At 40.5% G+C, this 24,020-nt stretch overlaps 1 protein-coding gene across 1 annotated transcript in view; it reads left to right on the plus strand.

Moving 5' to 3' along the window:
* Window positions 1-5,633: 5,633 nt before the first annotated feature.
* The window catches only part of LOC103370627 (MAGUK p55 subfamily member 4-like), a 28,147-nt gene continuing 9,760 nt past the window's right edge, over window positions 5,634-24,020 (plus strand). Inside the window, exons 1-19 of the mRNA XM_008299746.1 lie at window positions 5,634-5,655; window positions 7,504-7,625; window positions 7,696-7,773; window positions 8,215-8,298; window positions 8,381-8,512; window positions 14,466-14,547; window positions 14,634-14,719; window positions 15,728-15,799; window positions 16,837-17,033; window positions 17,667-17,725; window positions 18,207-18,224; window positions 19,361-19,402; window positions 19,498-19,518; window positions 19,871-19,909; window positions 21,163-21,330; window positions 21,931-22,011; window positions 22,477-22,570; window positions 22,675-22,783; window positions 23,648-23,782. Of these exons, the coding sequence (XP_008297968.1) occupies window positions 5,634-5,655; window positions 7,504-7,625; window positions 7,696-7,773; window positions 8,215-8,298; window positions 8,381-8,512; window positions 14,466-14,547; window positions 14,634-14,719; window positions 15,728-15,799; window positions 16,837-17,033; window positions 17,667-17,725; window positions 18,207-18,224; window positions 19,361-19,402; window positions 19,498-19,518; window positions 19,871-19,909; window positions 21,163-21,330; window positions 21,931-22,011; window positions 22,477-22,570; window positions 22,675-22,783; window positions 23,648-23,782 (1,641 nt within the window). The remainder of the gene's footprint in view (window positions 5,656-7,503; window positions 7,626-7,695; window positions 7,774-8,214; window positions 8,299-8,380; window positions 8,513-14,465; window positions 14,548-14,633; window positions 14,720-15,727; window positions 15,800-16,836; window positions 17,034-17,666; window positions 17,726-18,206; window positions 18,225-19,360; window positions 19,403-19,497; window positions 19,519-19,870; window positions 19,910-21,162; window positions 21,331-21,930; window positions 22,012-22,476; window positions 22,571-22,674; window positions 22,784-23,647; window positions 23,783-24,020) is intronic.

A 24,020-nucleotide genomic window follows, 5' to 3' on the forward strand; every position in this document is an offset into this window, starting at 1 on the left:
TTTTGTTAATTCAGATAAAACAATGTGGGTGTAAACTGTAAACTGGTCAGGTTTGGATTTTGGGAGCGGTGCGGGTTTCCTCTGTTTCCTTATTTCTGTTTCAGCGTCTCTTTCTGAAGGATCAGCGTTAATCTGTGAGGAGGTGACCCAGTGACCATTACCCTGCTGTCACCCCCAACGCACACATGCATGAGCACACAGCTGATAATGGCCGGCCTCTTGAAGACCCAGATGTTGCAGCGGGATTTAATGCGTCACCACGACTATTATTGTGTGTTGCCATCTTATCACTGCGTCGCCTGCTGCTGCTGCTGCTGCTAAACAGAAATGCTCCGTGTTTGCTTTTCTGTCCTTGTGGGGACCTGCTTGAGCCTTTATGAGGACGTCCTTGAATTGTGGGGACATTCTGGCTCTAGCTCCCGTTGGGACTTGCTCTATGAGACAAGATTATGGTTGGACTGAAGGGGTCCAGGATGCATTATGTCACTGAGGGTCCTCGCAAACATAGAAGCACAAATGTGTGTGTGTGGCTAAAAGCAGCGAAGGGTTAAGAAGCTTTGTGATCTGTTGATGTACTTAAAGTGAGCGAGAGAGCGAGAAAATGACGGAACGAGGAAGCAAAACAACGCATTAGCAAGGAGGTCGAGCAAACGTGGCGGCAGGAGCTGAGTTGTGGCCGGAGGGCGAGCTGGGGAACGACGAAGATTTTTAAAAAATCCCAAAGAAAGCAAAGAGAAGGAGAGGAGTGGGGGCAGGACAGCGAGGGAGAGCGAGGTTGGCGGTTGGTGGATTAAGTCGGGTTAGTAGGATTAGTGTCAGTTTTAGTTTGGTAGTAAACTCACATCCATGTCAGTCAGCACTGGCTGCTGCTGCTGACACGCTCACATTGCTGATTCACTGCAGCACAGAGACCAGGAGCATCACGAAGCTGGACCACAGGAGGAGGAGGTCAGTCGGTCTTGTTTAACACTCATATAGTTTGACTACATGTGAGCAGTTGTGTGTTTTTTATGCATAGGTCAGGAAAAGATCACTCATAGTTCTGACTTCATGGCCTTCCTCGTGGCTCTGTGGGGCTGCACAGTTGTCCTCTGAGCTACAAGTGAACATGCTCACTATTCATTTTCTATCTTTTATTTTTGTCTTTCTTTTTATGATTTATAGCATTCTGACTGTGTCACACTGAACAAACACCATTTCTGAGTTTGCTCTACTTCTAGCCATAGTTGAGCTGTTTCCATGGAGATGCAGGAATTTATGCTGCAGTGGGATAAAAAAAAGCCCAGAAACATCAGCTTGTGATGCATTTCATCTGCAGCTACGTTCCTTTCCTTTTACCAGCTACGATTATTAAGAATGTCAGGCTTATTCGTGTGGAGCTGCAAACCTTGGGAGGTCAAAAAGGTCAGAAAGTTAGAAGAAAGCACGTCCTAAAGGTGATGTGAAGAGCTGCTTTGAACTAAACGCTAACATGCTCGCTATGCTTTTTCAGTTTGTTCACTATTAGGAACAGCTAAACTGCCAAGGACATTAAAAGGAGGCGTTATCATGGTGCTTTATCAGGACCTTTTAGTGTCACGTTTCACCACTCTGATGATACAGTGCAGTGGTTTGGCTTGCATCAGCATTGGGTTTGTAAGATTTGACAAGATGAATCTAATACAGACTTCATCCTTCTGCTGCAGTGCAAACACTGGCTGCAGAACATTGTAAACTAAACCAACTCTTTTGGAAACTTTCTTTTCTTTCTATTATGAAACCCAAACATGTTTCTGAAAATGTTTGTGGCTAGAAACAAGCTAACTAGCTACAGAATCCAGTCTCATTTTAGACCAACAACGGTTGGTTTAAAAGTTATTTTTAAAAAAAGTTTCCAAAGACGGTGATTAACACTCGATGCTTCTAGTTTGCTTCCCCAACTTTGTGCAAATGACCCCATCTGTTAAAACGCAACACGATGCTCCCAGAATGCACTGCACAACTGCTTACATAGACAACAGGAAGCGGTGAAGTGATGGACACCATAAGAATCCTTTACCATCACTTTTCGATGCACACTAGTCAAACAGAGCCATAAAAATGTAGGAACATCCCGTACCAACACCAGGAGTCCACAGTCGAATGTTCTCCGCTGGTGTTGTCACTAGAGCCCCAGTGATACGACACTGATGCCAAATGTAGAACGTAAAAATGTCCGATACCGATTTTCTTTATATATTTAGGCCTGTGACTAAGAATCAGTTTCATTTTCAGTCGCTCTGTTGGTTATCTTTTAAATGAATCGATAGTTGTCTGGCCTACAAAATGTAAGAAAATGCCAAAAAAAATGTTGATCGACCAAGATCACGACCAAAAGATAAAGTTTGCTGTCATGGAGGTGGAAAGAAACCAGAGAACAGCCTCCTTTCAGGAAGCTGAAATCAGAGAATATTGTCTGTTTTAACTTTTAAAAACAACAACAACATGCAAACCAGTAAATCAAACTTGATCGCCAACGATATATATAACAGTTTTATTGGAAACCTTCCAGCAGCGTATTTCACAAACCACTACATGTGCTCCAGATGATGCTTTGAGTGTTGCTGTTTTAAAAATTACCCCAAGAATCATTTTCTGTGTTATTTTCCGCAACAAACAAAAGCCAACAAAAGCAGGATGGTCTGCACTCTTTTGGTGAAATGCATCCCAGTGTGAAAAGACAGTTCGTAGCAGACGAAACTACAGGACAAGAGATTTTATTCAGAACTTTTACAACAAAGCGTAAAAGACAAACGCTGTTCAAACATGCCGGCGTTGTAGAAAATCATCGCCCGGTAGGGTGAATAAAAAGTATAATTACACAGTTGTTTGTTTTGTTTTTTTTAAATCTAAATTGGCTTATGTTGTACACAATTGTCAAAAATCATATAAAGTTTATTTAAATGCCATGTTTTAAAATGACTAAAGTGGACCAAAGTGCCGTAGAGAGAACTTCAGGAGCAATTTTCTTATATTTTCTCAGTTTGTCAAAAATTGCTCACAGTGAACTCAGATGCATACTAGATGACTCAGCAGCAGGTTTTAGTCAGATTGGCTTAGATCCTGTGTTTCTGTGTTTAGAGGACAGGAGGGCATAGCTGAAGGTAAACTTGGAGAAAGACGGAGGACTAAACTACCAATTAATCACTCAACACCAGGGCTAACAAGTGATAGTGAGTTTCAGTATCTCTTAAAATCTCTTAAAATTCAATTAACCTCTACTTTATGTTTTCTTACGTTACAGCCTCTCACTTCAGCCTCAGCCTCTAAACTATCACAAGTAAAAGTATCACAAGACCATTAAAGCATCTCAGAGTTTGAATTTCTTCTTTAATTACATTACATCACCTCACACGGCACCACCTCTCTGGGACACTGTGTGACCCGATCGGTTAAACTTTATTGACTAATTGAGGTCAGGTCCTGGAAAGTGTAAGTGGAATCGGAAGCCGAGGCCAGATAAGAAGCTCAAGTACATTAACCCACATTTAGGAACCTGCTGCTGTAAGAGGAAGGACCGAAATAACACAAGCTGAACTTTCACTTTCTGTTTCTTGCATCTTTCCTTCTCTGTGAGTTAATCTATTAACAGACAATCAAATGGGAATCCTTTTTGATAATTGGTCATTTATATTTTAAAAAATAATTTAAAAATAAAAATATGCAAAAATGAACCAAAAAAATGTAGTTTTCAGTTTTGGAAACATAAAGAATTCCTACTTTTCTCTGTTTCATATCAGGTTAAGCCAAATATCTAACAGGCAGACAAACGAGACATTTGAAGACATTTCCTTCAAGAATCTTGGAGAAACAAAACTGCATATTTCTTCTTTCTTTCATTTCAGTTTAGCAACGACACTCACGCATAGATAACCTTAAAAAACACATGAACTGAGTGAATTCAGCCAACTGAGATGAAAGAGTTTTCCACAGACTGCTGCTGTATTTTTACAAGCAGCAGTTTGTTCCATAAAGTCACTGTTTACTGTGTTAAATCGATATCTGCATTTTTTTTTTTTTTTTGCCATTTTTACAGTGTGCTCCATTTTTTAGACGAGATGAGATGAACTTTATTGCCCCGAAGGACATTTGTCTTGGGCTAAAAAGTGCCGGATGCAGCTGCACGTATACAACAATGACATAATAAGCACAAAAACAACCGTTCATGACAACATCAGACAACAAAAAGTGCTTCAGAGGGTAAGAATTCGTGTAGCATATTAATAAAGGCCACTTTGAGGCGTTCGCAGTTTTGTTGTTTTTAAGCAACGCTCACTGAATGCTGGGGCGGCCGTGGCTCAGGTGGTAGAGCAGGTTGTCCACTGATGGCAAGGTTGGTGGTTCAATCCCCGGTCCTCCCCACATGCCGAAGTGTCCTTGGGCAAGACACTGAACCCCAAGTTGCTCCCAGTGGATTAGCACCTTGCATGGCAGCTCTGTCACCATTGACGTGTGAATGCAAAACACATTGTAAAGCGCCTTGGGTTCCGCTAAGGTAGAAAAAGGTATAAGTGCAGACCATTTACCATTTAATTATTGCACCAGCAGTGGAGGCAGATATTTAAATAATGACTCAGAAGTTTTATGCCAGCTGCTTCCAGTGTGGGCAAACTGAACTGGGACCAACATCACATCTGAGCGCTAAAGTCTGAGACAGCAGTTCGTTGGTGCCGCTCCATGCAGAATGTATACAGTTCAGATGAACTACTTCGTCATAATGTTAAGCTTTGACCGTTGTGCTCATGCATCTGTTGTCGTCTGCCGGTGCACTATAGGTGACCTACGCTTGTTTATACTCATGCAAAACACTGTAACGCAAAGGATTGTGGGTCTGAACGGACAGCAGAGCATGCAGGCCCTGTTATATCTGATGCACTCCAACTGACTTATTATGTACTGTAACGTTCTAAACTAAATAGTACAGTGCTGTGAGTGTTGGCTCACCTCACTCAGACCACACCTGCACCAGTTAGCCAACTAGTTCACCTGTATGCCAGCCTTTATTAATCCATTTTCCCTCTCACCTGTTACGTGGACTCGTAATATCCGGTCTGTTTTACATCTTTTGTAATATGTGAGCTGTTGATGCCTGCAGACCGACACAGTTAAGAAAAATCAAGACACAAGAAAAGGATATGAAGAGATAGCTGCGTTTTTGTAGATTTTCAGAAAACTTTTTTGTTGCTGTTTGCTTGAGATAAAATCAATCAAACTGAAGCTGAGTGGATTCGACCCAGTAGAAATTACAAAAATAGAGTTAAGTTTGACTGATGTTGTCTCAGATAGACGATGGGTTTTCTGAAGGTTTGTGAAGATGGAGTTATCTGTTCTTCCAAATGAACTCTTCACATAAAGACAATCAGTAAAATTACAGCCCAACGCTAACTTAGCAAATATTTTTCTTTGAAGAACTGCCTGGTTCAGGTTTAATCAGACTTATTTACTACACAGGAGCTCTGTAAGTAACGAAAGTCTGAGAAGTTGTCTGCAAAGTCTTGTTGAATTTCACTGTGTTGGTTGTAGTTTAAGATCGCCTCTTCTTATCTTTTAATCCTTCTGTTTCGTTTTGTTTCAGAGCTCGTTTCCTTCCTCTCCGGTGAGTCTGCTCGGTCGCCATGAGACAAGCGATGGAGGATGGTGAGAAACGAACACACGCACCAGATCTGACCTTCATTAGCCGCATCCGTGGCGTCGCGCTTTTACTTGAGTTTGGTTTTAATCCCAAACTCAGGTCTGAATCCTGACGGGGGGGGCTTAATTTGAATTTAATCTTATGTAAAGCCTAATTCTGGTCGTATTAGTGTGTCTCTCTGCAGGGTCGCGGCTTCTCCGTCATGTTAATCCCGTCTGGCCCAAACATGTCTGCTTTTCACCTTCAAGCCTCCAACATCTGCTGCGACATGACAGACAGCATCCAGTCTGCCGCGTCTTAGAATCTGTTGTTGTGCAATGCAGCATATATTTCACCACAGGGGGGCGCCAGTGGCCAAACACTTTCAATTATCATGTTTGATAAATATACATCTATAGTACGCGGGTGTAATCACAGAGGCTCTGTGCAAACATCCTTTTTAGAAACAGTAAGGCTTCCTGGCACCTTAAAGAAAAAAAGAAAATGATTTAGAAGTAAGATGAAAACTCTACCTCATAGGGCACTTTATTTACATCAGATTAATTCCTATAAAGTTTACTGAAACAAGATTAGCACATCTTCAGACATGTCAATTCTTGATGTATACATTAAAAAAAAAAAGAACAATCTAGAGCTGCAGATGCATTGATGGAAACAGACTTTTAGCGACTTGCTGTTTCCCATTCCCCATGAAACTGCTTTCTCCGTCAGACGGAAGGTTTTGTGGGGATACGTCCCACAACATGAGTTTATCTTTAAACCTTCAATCCTTGAGATGCAGAAGTGCTCATCGGTTTGCATCACCAAAGCCAGCAGGCATCATCCTCTCAGCACCACGAGCGTTTAAACCAAATGTTCTAGTAATTGTTGAGATATGAGACGACTGCTGTCACCCCGTAAAGCCAAAAAATGTACAATCTAAAGATTATTCAGCACGATGTTTGCAGGATTCTCAGGATAGAAATTCTAATTTATTGATTTAGATCCATTTTCAGACAGTATTTTGGTGATTTGAGTCGACATAATAACTTCATATAGTTTGTAATTTAAACTGAGATATCAGTGTTAATTGATTTAAAATGAACTTTCAGCACATTATCAGCAACTATGTCGTTAATAAATCAGTTCATTCCACAAAAACTAAGTCAAAGATATCGCTGTCTGGACTGATCCAAGTAGAGTTCAAATAGTTCTCCAACGATAACTAAAGTTTTATATTCTAGGTATAGTTTTCACGTTTGGAACCCACTTTGAAGACACAAACCTTGCTGGTTTGTTGGAGACCTGTCGTGTAGTTTTGTATAATTTTTCTGGGCGTGAAACTTTCAGGCTTTTACCTTTAATAGTTTCTGAGATTTTGTTGTTCAAACAGTTTCAAATATCAATTTTCCAAAAAGTCGAGGGGCAATTTCTTTTTGATTGTTTGATAAATCAAACTAGAAGTTTGCAAACATCTTTCTGTATATCTGTATTTCATGCTATTTCATATTTAAGATTCTCTTTCTAGTTGGCTCGTCATTTTTTGAAAACGTGAGCTCAAAGATGAGACTTTTAATTAACTTTGTTCAGATTTCAGCTCACTCATAATTACAGATTATTTGATCTACTTTGTCAAATATTACAGATTCTCAATCAATGACGAGATGAGAAATAACAGTGAAAATTTCAGGCTTTTATCCGTAAACGTTCCTGAGATATTGTTGTTCAAACAGCCTCGAAGTTCAACGTGTGAAACTTGATGATCCAACATCTCACAGATACTATTTTACATTTCTATAGTTTATGATAAGAAAGATGGAAAAGCCTAAATGCTCTCAGGCTGTGAGACACCAGATGTTTTCTCCTGTTTGCAGGCGTCAGCGAGGTTCTGTCCAGCGTCGTGGACGACGTCGGTCAAGCCGTCGACAGGAACATCAGCGGCGCTCAGCTGCTCTACGAGCTCCTGAGCGCTCCGTGGCTGCGAGCCCTGCTGAAGGTACCGGACTCCACCGTCCTGCACCGACACTTTAACCACCGCTGTGCTGATGATTTCATCTCCTCCGCAGATTTACGAGTGCCTGCTGCAGTTCCAGAGACTGTCGCCGAGCCCCTTCCTGCCTTACGCCTCAGGACTCTCACACGAGGTATCAACGTGTACACAACCAGCACTGAAGGAAGACGACACGAGTTGCTTTCCGAGTGCTAATATGTGCATGCATTCAAGCTTAACGCAACAGACCGACCAAACCTAAACCATATACAGACAACATACTGCCCATACAAGGCTATGACCTTACTGTTAAACCCTCTGAACTCCAAACAGGTTCTGGTTGGTTTTCTTGCTCCTGTCATAGTTTTTCCTCACTGTGGTTCATTTTCCACTCCAGCATAAAGTCCTGCACCTTGCAAACATTAAAAAGTCCAAAAATACACATTACCTCAGATATAAAGGTGAGAAAATGTATTTCATTCATGTGAAGTTACTGATTTCAGGGTGTTTTTTGGTACCTCAGTTGTCGGACTCATACAGTGCAGAGTTTTACCATAATTCTGACTTCCTGTCTGTCCTTTTACTGCTTCCTCAGATCATGACAGTGATCCAGAAGACTCACCGACCTTCAGCTGAAGCCAGAGAACTCTACGGCCTCCTCAGCTCGCCACACATCCAGGTATTAAATCTTTTTAAACCTCCCAAACCTCGGCATAACTCCCGTCTGATGCTCCGTTAAAGCCCGTGTTTGTCTCTGCCAGGCCCTCCTGTCGACCCACGACAGCGTGGCACAGTCAGACTATGAACCCGACCTGCCGCCTCTACCTGAAGACCTACCTGAGGACGAGGAGGCCATGAGGATCGTCTGCCTCGTGAAGAACAACCAGCCTCTGGTGAGGAAGAAGCATCTTTTTTCAGTTTAGGGCAGTCAAGGATGTTTCATGAGTCTGCATAAAACCTTTGTTTGATGTGAAGTCGTGTCTACCTTCTCTGACAGTTACATTTCATATGAAACATAACTAAGCCTTCTGCATCAGGATGAAAGAATGAAGCCTCACCAGCCCACCAATGAGCTGTCACTGATAAGTACGAGGATACTTCAAAAGAAAACATTTACAGTCATGACCAAATGTTTCCATCCACCTGTAAGGATCACATGTATATTCTGGCTGTACTGACTTTCCAATGACTTCTGTAACTCTGAATTTTCTGTCATGGAATCATCGAAACAAATGCATCTTCGTAACAAAAGAAAAAAAAACATCTTGGTTCTTTTTTTAGATTTATTACAGGTCTTCTAGAAATACGACAAAATCTGTTGGATCAACAAAATACACACAACAATGCTAATATTTGTCCTTTGGCCATTTTCACCTCAACTGGGCGCTTCTCATTGAATCTTTGACCCTCCTCTGGACAGAATTGATGCAGGCCAGCTAAAATAAATAAACCAGAGTTACAGGAGTCATTGGAAACTCAAGACTGCTTGTTAAACATCGTCTTCACACGCGTTTGTATACTTGCTATAGGCTATAAAATGCTATGTTGCTATCCAAAAAAGAGTTTGGAGGAGAAAAGAAATGACAACAAACATTTGAGTCTTTGTGGACACTGATAAAAGGTTTTTAAAGGGTTACCTTGTGTTTGTTGTAGTTATCTCCACCCTAACCGGTGGAGGCAGACGACCACCCTCCCTGAACCTGGTTCTGCCGGAGGTTTGATTGTTGGTATTATGGGTTCCTTCCAAGTGTTCGCTCAAAGGGAATCCAAATCAGGCTCTTTCTCTTCCTGATTATTGATGGTTTCGTCAGTCCAGTAGATCATGAAGTATCTACTAATCCAGCCAGAAAGTTTAGGGACTTTCTGTGATGCCGTGAACCAGCAGTGAAAGATGATAATTCTGTAGTCAATTTAGGTCAGTCTGACCTGATGGTGAGAACAGTGGAAAGTTTCATAACAAGAGGTTGTTGTGAAAGAGCATTCCTTCAGTCTACTGGGTGAAAGTCCACAGACACATAACTAACAACATGAGAAAGTAATGGCATTACCATTGGGAGTATTATTACTGTTAATTTTAGTAAATTAATTCAAAAACAGTCTAAAAATTAAATATGTGATTGAAACATGAAAAATTAACACATGTAGATCATTTTTTCCACGACAGATTCTTTGGGTTTTTGGGTTTAAAGTTCATAACCTTCCTGTGTGAAACGCTATGAGATCACATATGTTATAAACTGGCGCTATATAAATAAAACTAAACTGAATTACAAGAAAAATAGTATATATATATAAAATAGTTATGCACCTTGTCTATGGGTGAGGCCAAAAACCTTTTAAAGTACCCCGGTAAACCAAATTTTTATTGTAACAGATTCTTTTTAAACCACAAGAACGCTGATGTTTTGTTTGTCAAGAGGGGAGAGGAGCGAGGAGGGAGTGTAGGCGATGGGGTAGGACTGGTTCGTAGCCGCTGGAGCAGCCTCCGTCGCCTCACGTTGGAGCGCCTCGTCCCAGCCAGGAGGGCCTGGTCGGGGGAGGAGCTCGGAGCGACCGATGGCGACGCCAGCCTTCTCCCCAGAGGAGGCCAGCCTCACCCCTTCCTCCCCCGCTATCAGTCAACAGGAAGCTGCTGTTCGTGTCCGCAAACCGCAGAAAGTCAGAGGCTGAACCAATCAGCTCCCTCCGTCTTTAGTCCTGTGACGTCTACGGGTAAGAGGAGGAAGACGAGGAGAAAGTCAGTCCATCTGTCACCAGTCATTGGTCCATTTTTTCACTTTCGTTAAACCATTTCGTCACCAAAGGAGCAACGGTGAAGAAATGTTCACCACCTGTCCATCAACCTGTGTTTTCATGAAGACATCGCCCAGTACATCCCTGCTTCCTTCAGTCATTACTAATTAACCTCCTGGGGTGAGTCCTCAGTTGGCTAAAAGAAGTCCAGTATGAAAGAACAGCCCTAGTTACCTCAGAAGCATTTCCCCAATAAGTTTATCATCTCAATCGCTATTTTTAAGACTTTTTGAATACAGTATTGTGTTCTTTTTGTAAATTATGGCCCCATTTCGAGTGAAATAGACGATGAGGCAGATATGTTGTAATGCAGGGCAACCTCATGATTGCCAGTTTGCTGTTGTGTCACTGTCCATAGCTTCCTCCAAGTCTTAGTCACATCCAACCCTCATTAATTATGTCTGGTTTTATTACACCAACATGGTGAAAAATTCCAAACTTAAGGCATCAAAATAGTAGCCTACAAACTGGGGGTCCTATCGGAGCCAATCACAGCAATTTTTAACTGATCGGTGTCGGGAAGAACTTAAGCCCTATCCTTTATTTACATCCACTGTCCACTGTCATTTTGATAAATGTACTTAATTTGTGCAGCATTTTCAAAAAGTCATGAGTTCGTAATATTAATTCAGCCCACCTTATATTTAGTTCCACACTAATATCACTGGGAATGCTGCAGACACATAATACAGGTCACAGAAGCATCCATTACGGATACTATTGAGACATACGAATGGTGTCCTGCTTGGTCCCAACTTATTTTATACGTTCGCTGACTGGAGGTCATTAAGCCTTACAAAAACTCTAAACCCTCCCAATGCTCTCCGCTCATCAACATGGAAGTACTTACCTCCTCTGATTACGACAGCATTAAACAATAAGAGGCTCCACCTGGTGGTGCAAGCAGGTACTACAGCAGATCTGCAATACTTGATTTAAAAAAAACCCAAAATACTTGTAAAATTAAATGACCAGGATTGCATTGAAAGGAAATACCAACTTGACCAGGACATCCCAACCACAAGATGTGTTTGGCAAATCTTTATATTCATCCAGCATTGGCAAGCAGCCACCAGCTCATTCATCACTTATAAGCTCACTAGTTCTCCTCACCATCGTTCAGTTGCCACCAAGTTTTCATCTTTTCATCTTATGGCTCCATTTTTACTGTTTCCTGCCTTGCTGTGGGCATTAAACTCCTTCTTTTGCCTCCCTTTGTGGTGGTTAATTTTCAGAGAAACCCAAACCCAGCAGGGAAGGTGCCTATACCGGAAGGTGCAGTGATGACTACGCTTATCCTCCTCCACCAGTCCCAGCTTACAGTTTCAGCCTTCCCAGCTCTCCTGTCTTGTACAAAAAGGGCACTACAGGGGGTCAATCGAGGAACATTCCTACACCCGGGCGAACCCCTTCTTCTCCTGGTACGAAACCTCCAAGATTCCACACTGCACCTTCTAGTCCTGCAACTCAGCGTTCGACTCGGCAGAAAGGGGTTAGCACTCTCCCTACCCCCATGAGGAAACATGGGCTTCATAACAAACACCAAGAAGATCCTCTAAATTGTTCGGGGATCCACTACTCCACAGCTCCTCGTCACAACGGATGTCAACCAAAACAGACACGAAACGAGCCTCCTCAGCCTCCCGAGTTCTCCAGACAGTGCAGCGTAGAGGAATTAAGGTCCACTGTGCAAGCGGTGGCCAGCAACATCGAGCACAGCAGCCAGGACGTTCGCCAGCTCGGCCAGAAAATGATGGCGGCGACGGAGATGATCACAGACAATGTGGAGGACAACGCCCAGGCGCTCAACCTGCTCGTCGAGGTGGTCGACAAACTCCAGGGTCTCATCGTAGCCAAAAAATACCAGGAGCCATCGCCCCCACACCGACCAAAACATCAAAATAAACCCACACCTCCTCCGAGAGTCTCCTCGTTATCCCCCAAAGTAGTCCGCAAACCTCCCACGCCATACTCACACCAGCTCTCCACGTCTTCCTCCTGCTCCTCCTCGTCTTCGTCCACGTCTCCCACCTCCTGTGCCGACGGCTTTGCAATGTCTAGGAGTCCACAGCGAATGAATGGAGGATCCAAAAGGACGGCAGCAGCCTACGGTGGCCCCCAGAGGGCAGGTGGTAGCGGTAGCAGCAGCAATGGACAGGTGAGGTTCAACAATGGGACAGTTTCTAGAGCTCATCTGGAGGACCAGCAGGACAGTAACAGGACAGGCTGCTTGACAACGAAGAAGAAAACAAAGAAAAATAAGTAGCCAAACGATCTCCTCTTTTGCCTCTTTGGTATTGGAAAAAGACTATAAAACTGACTTTAATACGACTAGTAGTTTTGAAGAGCATAATCCACAAACAGGAAACCATGTAGAACTTTTTGGATCCCAACTATTAGCTCACTAGCTGTGTCTTATGCCAACAGCAGATTTATTTTGGATTCTTGGACAACAAACATTTCAAAGAGGAACGTTTTGGTGTGTTTTTTTTTTTTGGTCTTACATTCCTGGGACGGTTACTCGAGGTAGAAAAAGCAAATAATATAAAGGTAAAAATAAACCACATTCTCAAAATCCACAGTTCCCATATCATACAGCTTTCCTTAAATTATCACTCTTTTCGTCAACTCCATTTCACTCTATGCCGTTTTCTTTATCACCGCGTCTTGTTGTGAAGTTGTGATGCATTAAAACATCTTTCTTTCTTCTTTAATGGAGCAGGAAAGGCAGCTGTACGATAATGAGTCCTTACATTTCTAGAGATTTGTGCAAAATGTTTTTCTGAAACTTTATGACTGATTTCCAGGATTGCATGAACTCCTTCTTAAGCTTAGCAATGAGACTTTAGCTATAGTGGCTGCTTGGTTCTAGCGTTGTCAGTTTGACTGGTCAGTTTGTTGGTTCACTACTTTGATCCATTCCCAAACATCTCAACTGTCCAGTGCGCTGCTGTTGTGTTTCTTTGGACATTTATTTATCCAGAAAGATCAAGTTTGTTTACTTTGGTGATCCCTGTACTTTAGTTTTTTTAGTATAATGTCTTGATGAATATTGGATGTATTGTTGTTAAACACCCAGGAAGTGAAACCAAACCGCTTTTGTAGTTCCTTAATGTTTCGTCTATGATCACTGCTTGGTTGACCCATGTGGTTTTGAGTAACGTGTCTCCACAACTGCTGGATGCATTGAACTTTGGTATTTTGGTATCCTGTCCCGTTGGGATCGCCACCTTATCGTGGTGGGGCAGTTTGTGTGTCCCATTGACCTCTAGAGCTATGTTGGCTGGAGTCCTGGTATTCCTGGTAGGGTCACCCCATGCCGAACAGGTCGGAAGGTAGGGATCAGACTAAGAGTGATCCCCTGGTCCTCCAGGTTGGGGGTTGGCGTTAGGAAGGGCATCCATCCGTAAAATCTTTGCTCCAACAAAGTCATGGAAGTACGTAGTAATGGTTTAGAGAGTGGGACGCCTGGAAATAGAAGTGTTCAAGAAAGAGGGGAGATACCCAGGAAAACATGGGAGGAGCTGGTGTCAGGGGACCTAGCGGACTGGGGGCTTACCCCTGATGATGCCTTTGATAGGGATAAATGGCGAATGGAACTGTGAAGCAACCGTGCATCGTCTGACACACTGTTAGCGTCCCAACAGACGTTAACGGGATAAATAAATAAATAAATGTTTTAATGTTCCACACAAGATGGTCTGTAAAGACTTTGCAACCCTCCTGATGTGGCTGTTGACTCTTAGTTTAGTTCATTTGTTTCTACCTGTGACTCTATCTGGACCACATGAAGGGGAAAAACGTATTGTTATATTTATATGTTTTTGTTTGGTGGACAAGGATAAAATAAGACACAAACAAAAGGCTGTACATAACCAAGGTACTCCTGAATGGATATCAGGTTTTGCGTCATCTGTGTTCATCATATCCTCAGTCTGCATTCCTTCCCCATTAATATTCCATCTGCTTCCTGTTTACTGATGAAGTTCTACTAGAAGCCGGTAGTTTCTGCTACTGTGGTTCTTAAAGGTTGTTGAACTTTGCTTCCATCAGGGGGCGACGATCAAGAGGGATGAGGAGACGGGAGAGATCTACATCGCCCGGGTGATTCACGGAGGACTGGCCGATCGCAGCGGTGAGGTTAAAAACCGTAAAAGTGTCGCGTACAGGGATTGTAAATGTGCAACTTGTTGGACTGACGTTGGTTTGTTGGTTTGTCAGGACTCCTCCATCCCGGTGATCTGTTAGTGGAGGTGAATGGAAACCCAGTGGGAGGCCTGGAGCCAGAGCAGGTCATCCAGATACTGGTAGGTCACCTGAGGGTTAAACGAATGAAAATACACAAATCAAACAGTTTTCTTTTAAAGTAGAGTTGTTTAGCAGCAGCAGAATATGATAGAAATGTTGAGATTTTAGCATCTTATGAACTTTAAAACACACAATTAATAATCAGATGACGATAAAAAACAAACCCAGTTATGCAATACAATACTAGGTTATTGTATCTTTTTATTATTATTACTATTTTATTTTTACCCCTTAAGTAATTCTCATTTCACCTTCATATATCAGTTGCAGTTTTACAATAACGATAGAAAAGGTTGAGACAAAAACCTGCTTTTATAACAGGGTTGTGAAGATGTTTTATATCCACTGTTTGTGACTGCATGGCACAAACTGACTAACACACAATTAATACGTTGCTTTTTTGCTATTTTTTCATTGTTTTATCGTCCTTTTGAATTTTTTTATTCCACTTAAAACTTTTTTTCCTTTTTAATTGTCATGATGTTAATGCCAAGTTGAGTTAAGTCGATATGAAAGTCTTTTGCAGAGCGTGTTACTCTCAACAAATTCTGATCTTTGCAGGTAAAAGTTGTTTAATTGGAGGATTCTTAAATTAAATCTGCTTCCTTCTGGATCTTACTATTAAACATTTATAACAGATGTGATCTGAGACACTGATTGAAGTTCTGGTGTAAAATGGGATCAAGTAGGAAAATAAACCAGAACTGTGTAGCCCTTTTTGAGATGATCTTAAAACCTGGTTCCCCCTTTAAAGATGAGGCCGATGCTACAGTCGTCGTTGCAGATCGTCTGTTTTTATCGTGGTATGCTTTCTCAGCTGTACATCTTGTCTAAATGCGACACAGTCAGTTTAAAAATACATTAAAAAAGATCCTGAGATGATCTTTATGTTTTCTTTGGATGATAAGTTTTGTGCATAACTCGCAATACAGACCTCATAAGAACATAAAGTTGCTCCGTTGTTGTTATGATTTCAAAGTGTTTTTTGTGTATTTTCTCCTTGTCAGACCAACTCTTACGGCACCATCCTGTTCAAAGTCATTCCAAATCCAGGTCAGGCCAGCAGCAACCAGAAGCCGGTAAGAATCACTCGCGATTTGTTATGTTAGGGAACAATAAATACGACTTCAACCACGTTATCACAGCGCAGCAGTAAAAATACAATCACACACCAATCAGCAGAATTTAAGAAAATTCACTTTACTGATGACAAACATTCACATTTCTTGTTATTTACAATATACAGGAAAAACAAAAAAACAGATTTGACAAATGAATCATGCCTCATTGCTAGATATAATACTAAGAGTCCTCACATTTTAACATTTGTTATAATACAACAATGCGTCAGATTATGACTCAAACTTTTTTTTTTTGCATTAATTAACTACAAACTTGTCTGTTTAATTATTTGTATAGTTTCTTTTTACTTTCAAGATTTTTTATAGACATTTTAAATGTCGGAAAGTTTCAGAGTTGTGGAGTCAGAAATATTTATTTATCTATTATTTATATCTATTTTTGTTTGTTTTTTATGTTTCACTAGTCTTTCTGTCCCTCAATATTTTTTAAATTGAATTGAATTTTTTATTTTATTTTATTTTATTTTATTTTAGAATTGCCGAATTTCTTTTACTTTTGACTTTTTTTTTTTTTTTTTTTGCAATTTTAAGTATCAGATAGTGACAATCAGAGAGTCAGACATGTGGAATCAGAAATATTTATTTATCCGTTATTTATATCTGCTTTTTATATTATATCTCACTAGTCTTTCTGTTGCTTAATATTTTCATTTTATTTTATTTTATTTTATTTGTAATTGCAGAATTTCTTTTACTTTAATGATTGATTTTACAGATATTTTAAATATCTGACAGTGACAGTCACGTGGAATCTGAAATATTTATAAATCTTTTATTCATTGCTTTTTAAAATATATATTTCACTTGTGTTTCTGTCCCTTAATATTTAATTTTTTCATTATATTAATGTATATCTGTCTTTATGTGATGAAGCCTTACGTGAGAGTCTTAGTAAACATGCCATTTATAATCTTTAATCCTCATATAAATCTAAATAAATAAAGTCCCTCCCCCCGTCTCTGTCTCTGCTTCAGGTGTACATGAAGGCGATGGTGGACTATTGCCCCCTGCAGGACGCCTCCATCCCCTGCCCCGATGCCGGGATGCCGTTCAGCCGAGGCGACCTGCTGGAGGTGGTGGACCAGACGGACGGCCAGTGGTGGCAGGCCCGCAAGCTGCCCTGCGCTGCGTCCTGCGCCGGCCTGATTCCCTCCGCCAGCATGTTGAAGAGGTGAAACCAGCCCAAACCTGCTGGACTTCAGTCCTGCAGCACGAGGAAGCTGTTGGTTTACAGATCAAATGAGCCTTTATTGATCCCGTAGTAGGGAAACCTGGTGATAGAAGAGAAATGTACTGACGTCAGGGGGAAAATCAACAAGAAATATTGCACAGGTTAACTCTATATGTGCAAAAACACTGATAATGATTCTTGAATATGTAGAAAAAATACATATATTCTACCAAATATTCCTGATGTATTTGGTTTGAATAAAGACGTGACATTCTGAGTTTAACAGTGAGAAAAGCTTTACTGTTGCTGTTCTCAACACATTTAAAGAGCTGTAACGCTGTTTTTCCATGTCTCAGCTGACTAAATATGAATCTTTAACCTTTTCAGACTACGTTAGATTTCTAATAATGTCAGATTTCAGTCACGGGAGACATTTTACTGCATTTTCACTCCTAGAATTGTACAAAAAAGTCGACCGTATTTGCTGATTTTTACTCGTAAGGGATTCTTCTTTATCACCATATGAGTGTTTTTACTCAAGTGGAGGATCTGAGCACTGATGTAATTAATTTTCCTGCATTTTCCATCTCTGACTAGTTGTATTAAGGTGTTTTTTTTTTTTTACTTTTACAGCAAACAGAAGGAGCAGTGGTGGCGTCAACCGCTGCAGGTTCACACCTGCATCAGACCCTGTAAGGACTCATCACTAGTGTTGTTGTTATCTCTAACCTCAGTGTGTATTAATGTGCTCTCCTGGTGGTTTACAGCAGATGAACAGTTGTTAAGCTGATCTCAACATGATAAACTTGTGACTACTTATAGAAACAACAAAACATTTGATTCGGCCTTCGTTCGTAATAATGAGAAGATGAGCAGAAAAAAGAAGCAAACGCATGAAAAGTGTTCATGTTTATTAGTTTGTCTGGTTGTTTCTTGGCATCAAGAACGTTTATTATTCGATTATTATTGTTGGCTGATATCGTTAACTATCCTCCTGCTTGAATCAATCAGATCTGTGAAGACACAGAGGAACAGAAATAGGCCTCCAGAAATTTCCCAAATCATGTAACCGACTGGTTTATGCTCCCCTCCTGTGTGTAAATCCCCACAAATGTGACTTAAAAATGGGCCTAACAGCAGTTTCCTTCCTCTCTGTTGACCTGCTGACCTCAGTGCAGATGGCTGATAACGGTGGGTCTCGTACACTTTCTTCTTTGTGTTCATTTAATTCAGTAGTTTATTGTGTGTTCATGTGATTTTTTGTGGGTTCGTGACCGTTTAGTTGTTGTTATTTCACCTGAACGTGACCTTAAAGAGCATGTACTCTCCTTTTATTCCTTCATTGGGTTATAAAGCTGCTTTTTGTGCATTTAAAAGCTTTGCAAACATACAAATCCCCACCAAGGGCAGTTATTCTGCCCCACACACACTGAACACCTCGTTTAAAGTCCATGATTTTCTTCCGTCACTCATCTATGTCACAGTGGAGCTTATTTGCATGAATCCTGCTTCGAGCAACTTCTTTGCACAACAAACAGTATTTCCTCAGAGAGCTGGGATTATAGCACACGACTAACTTTACCTGCCTTACCTGGAAAACTGACCAATCAGAGCAGACGAGGCCTTAAAGAGACAGCAGCTAAAACGTTTCTGACAGAAGCTGAGAAGAGATGCTGCAGAAATGTGAAAAGAAGAATGCATTTTTGGAACATTAAAGCATATAAACATGTTTTAGTAGACCCCCAAAATAAAATTATCAACCTGTAAATGTGCATAATATGTGCACTTTAAACATTAAATGTGTTTAATCGTGTTTACGTTTTGGGGTCTGTGGCGCCACAAACCTAAATGTTGAGTCTTTTCTGTTGCAGACGTCTGAAACCAGTTCAAAATCAGAATTATAATCAGTTTGCATCGAATTAAATGTCGTTATCGAGCTGATTAAACGATGCTACATGCATTTTTATGAACAACATACAAATTTTTTTGCAACAAACTGCAGCTAAATTACAGCAATAACTCCTGAAGTTGCTTCTTAAATCGTGCAAACACACCGGTTGTAAGCTGGTTAAAGGGTTTCCTGGACTCCAAACAGAACATTAGCGTTAAATAAATGCACAGTGTGACTTAAACTGACCTGGTTCTGCTGCGGTAATATTACTTTACGTCCTGCTTTTCTTTAAATCATCATATTATCACTGTGCAGCAGCATGAACCCATGTAAATGTCTTTTGCGTTCCTGCCTGTTTAGCCGCCGTGTTGACGCCTGGTTCTGCAGAAACAAGCCTGAACTCACAGAAGTGTCTTTTTTTAAAATCTGTTTTCAGAGGACGATCCACCAGCCGGAGACGATAAACGAACCATAACAGGTAAAAGGTGTCACACACACTGATTCTGTTTTAATTATCCTGAAGATCGTTCATCAGAGCAAAAGATGTAAACACGACTTTTCTCTTTTCTCCAGATTTGGAAGAAATAAACTTTGGTAGGTAAGTCTGTCCTGTTCAAATGTCTGATTAAAAAGCTGCAGATAAAAACGTCTGATTGGTTTTGATTCTTTGTGCTGTTTTTTTAATGTGATCGATAGAATCCAGTGTTCAGACCCAATAATAGCGTTAAACTGAGAAGACTTTGGGATTTGGTTTGTTAAATACAAACATAAAAATCAACATTTCATCACTTTGTTTGCTTGTTTTGTTTTTTGTTTTGTGTTTTAGATGTTTTACAGTAAATGATTGTCTCTTTTAACTATTTTCTTGTGTGTTTAATAAAAAAAAAGCAGCATTAAACCACATCAAATGTCCAGAATGAAGAGTTTGAATGTTTCTTTCCCTCAGATGAGGCCGACTCTGACATTACTGAAGGAATCTACCTGGGTAAGACACATTCAGTGATCGCGTGATTAGATAGACTGCTAATAAATTTAATTTTAGGTTATTTTCATTGTCAATTATTGCCTCGAATAATTTATTTGTTGTTTAGTCTATAAAATGTCAGAAAATGATGAAAATGTTTAATAAGTGTTTCCTAAAAACCCAAAACCACAAAAGTCTTCTTTTGTCCACAACCCAAAGATGTTCAGTTTACTGTCATAAATGAGTAAATTAACTGAAAATATTATTATTTAAAATGCTGAAGTGTCAGAATTTAGACTATTTATTACGTTAAAACTGATTAAAATGATTATCAGAATGATTTAATGGTTGATAACTCATCAATCACTCTTTCTACTTGTGGCGTTCCTCAGGGCTCGATGTTGGGCCCGTTCTCCAACCATTACAAACCTTCTTTTTTTCCCTTTTAAAATAGCTCAAATTGATTATCAAACAGCACTTAATTCAGTATTTGACAAATAATTAATTAATCATTGCAGCTCTACATGTTGATGGAAGAATAAAACAATGAGAACAAGAATAGAGATAAATTGTTGCTTACAAAAATAAAATACGATTTTAATGAACTCCTGTTTCATCAAAATGTTTTTTTTTAACAATATCTGCTAATTGCAGCTATAGTATTATGTATAATAATATTATTATACATAAAATTATGATGTCATGGGATTGCATATAAATAAAAGTCATTTAAAGCACATTTTTCAGGTCAGGTGTCTGCATTTTTAAGCTTTATACGTTTGTTATAACGCTGTCAAACTGATGACATAGTTATAATGCTAGTAAACAGGCTAAGGTTGGGTTTAAGGAAAAGATGTTGTTCATACGTGGTGTGAAATAACCGTGAACTTTGAATGAAAGATGGACACAGCGACTGTGATGTGAGCAATCGGTGAAGTTGCTGCCCAACTTTACGCTGTTTTTTTAGTCTATTTGACTCTAAATTGAACCATAATTTATGAAATTAACACCTTGCAGCACTAAAAGAGGCTTAAAACTAAAGATTGAGACGATGATCACATCAGGAAAATGTTTACTGAGGTAACGGATCAAGTGGGAAGTCGGATCATTTTCTCATAGACTTCTACACAATCAGACACCAGAGGAGTCGCCCCCTGCTGGCTGCTGGATATATTAGTTCACCTTTACACCTGGAGGTTATGTCAGATGATTAAATCTGCTTTGCTGCCACAAAGATGCACTTATTGAACGACAGTGTTCTTGGCTTCCATCAGCTGGTTTCCGACGGAGCTTCCGTCTGTGGAGGAGGACGTCCTACAGGAAGCGACGTCAGTCCTGCACCACCTGTTCGCCCAACAGCAACGCTCTGAACACCCCCTACGAGGAGGTGGCCCTGTACCAGCGCCCCCCGCAGGAGAACCACCGCCTCATCATCCTCGTCGGTGAGAGAACAGAAACCCACAGAACTGGTTTCACTCAGTTTTGTGTCCAAAGTCGGCATCGACCAGCATGTTTCCGAGTATCAGTCAACTAAAAGTTGGATCGTATAAGAGGAGCTTAAGCTAATGTTTTGGGGGCTTTTTTGTCTTTTAGGCTTGAAGTCTTCTCATTTACAAGAGAAAATCTTTATATTTCATAATCAAGGCAGTCTATAATGGGAAAATGTGTCTAAAAGTCAGGATATTTATCAAGATAATCTCTCTTTGTTTAATATCTCACAAATCCCACAGCCTTGGCAATACTGAATTTAAGATTTAAAGAACAATAAATGTAATAGCCCACCACCCAGTGTCAGGTTTATGCCACAGCTGCCCTGAATTAACAGTGTTGGTAATTACCACAATCATTTCTTATGTTTCTGTGATGGTTCATGCACCAGTATGTAGAAGCTCTTTGACCCGAGTTATTGTTATCCAGGAATGTTCCAATTTTATGTTTTACAAAAAAACCTGAAAAACAGTCAAGCACATTATTATTTCTGTGTTTGTGTCCTTGTAATCGTGGATTAAATCTCCTCCTGTGTTGTTTCTTCCTCTTTGAAGGAGCTTCAGGAGTCGGAGTGAACGAACTGAGGAAGAGACTCATCAAACTGAACCCCTCGACCTTCCAGAGTCCCGTCCCTCGTACGTGACCAACGACACAAAAACACAGAATTTGAATTTTAAGTTCCAGCTCAAAATACAGCACAGATTCTTAATTCTTGATCTGGTTTTATCGCTGTTCCCAGTGGGCTGTTTCAGTGTCTAACTTTAAATCTAGTCTTACGTAGCCAATCCTAGCGGGATTCTCTAAACTGTGTTTGTGTCTTTAAACCAATCACAGTGGGCGGTGCTCAGCCCAGGATGCAGGGACGGTGCCCCTGTAGAATAATGTTGGGGAAATTATTTTTTTGGAACATTTGCAGGCAGGCAGATGTTATTAAAATGGTTTAATGTGGCATCATAGTAGGCTGCTGGTTGCAATTATGACTAAAAACAATGAAATGGCCCTTTAAGGTTTTAGTTTATGGTGCTGGACTAATCCTCGGTACCATCAGCGGATGATCAAACACCTTTCCTAACTGTAGAACCGTCGCTCTGTTCCTCCAGACACCACTCGTCCAATCAGAGCCGGGGAGCAGTCGGGCAAAGAATACCACTTTGTTACCAAAGAGCTGTTCGAGTACATGGTCTGTAACCACAGGTATCCTCTCCTTCCTGTCTTCTGTCTGCATTATGGCTACTTATGTCTGCAGTGTTGTATGTAGTTATTGTTCGTCGCTGAAGTTTGTGTCCATTTGTGTTCAGGTTTGTCGAGTACGGGGAGTGTAAAGGTCAGCTGTATGGAACCAGCACTGACGGCATCGACGAAGTCCTGAAGCGAGGACGGATGTGCATCGTCGATATTGAGCCACACGTGAGTTTCGTCGAGGCTTCAGGCACCAACGCTGCTCTTTAATGCGGTGGTCACGTTTGAGATTTTGGGATATTTTTGCTTCCGTAACGGACGAGTGGAAAGAAAAACTTACGTCGAGGTGTCGACTGGACATTAATGCACATTTAATGAGATAATTAATCAACTGGGGAAGTTTCGTAGTGATGTCTATGAACTAAAAAGCAGATTTTCTAAAACAAATACGTTGAATTTCACTCTAGACATCTTGAGAGGTGGTTTCCTCGAAGAGTTTTCTGTCCTACTGTGAACCAGAAATCTGCACTTCTGTCTATGTTCTGACCAATTTTACAAAGTGTTTTGTTCATATGTCATTTACAGCCGGAGTTATAGAACATCTTAGTCATAAAAACATATGAAAATATATTTTTTGTTTGTCTGTTAAAACTATTTTCTGATTTATTTTTAATGTCCAAAAACAAACAAACAAACAAAACACCTTGACTCTCATATGTCAACAAAACCAAACACCAATTCCTTAATATTGTAATTAAATGTTTAGATTTGCGCTCTGGAAATTAATGCAAATTAGGGCATTTTTTAGGTATGTGATGCTTCATTTCTAAATATAAATATTACATTTCAGAAATCATGTTGCATTGTAAGTAATGAACTGAGGAATTTCATGCTGATATCTATAAAGATCTGACTTTGACCACCTGTAGAGAAACCAGTCAGTGTTAACATACAGTCTATGACAGATACATCTCAGGTTTCTCTACACCTTAAGGTTTAGAAGTTTTATTTGTCTGTGTGGAAGTCACACGTTTTGCTCTATGAGACCAAGTCGTGCCAAAAGCTTTGGTTTAAATGTCGTTTTACTTTCAGAGCATCCAGCTGTTGCGGACGAAGAAACTGAAACCCTACGTGATCTTCGTCAAAGCTCCCGGCCCAGAGCGACTGAGGCAAACTCGGAGAGACGCCCGGATCATCACCAACTTCACCATCAACAGAACTTTCACGGTAATGAGAGAGCGGACCTCAGTTCAAAATTACAACTTCTATCTCAAATTTCAAGGCAGACAAACACCAACATGTTTCACAGCTTTTCGGCACTGAAGAGGTGTCAAAATGTAAAATAAGTGTTCACGTCCTTTAAATTGACTCACCTAATTCAACACAGGTGCAGCCTGTTGGTGTCAAAAGTCACACAATTTATAAAATAGTGATCGTGAGTGCAGTGAAAGTGTCATAGTGATTG

This window comes from Stegastes partitus, unplaced genomic scaffold (genome assembly GCF_000690725.1).
Source record: "Stegastes partitus isolate 25-593 unplaced genomic scaffold, Stegastes_partitus-1.0.2 Scaffold1455, whole genome shotgun sequence".
NCBI classification, from domain to species: domain Eukaryota; kingdom Metazoa; phylum Chordata; class Actinopteri; family Pomacentridae; genus Stegastes; species Stegastes partitus.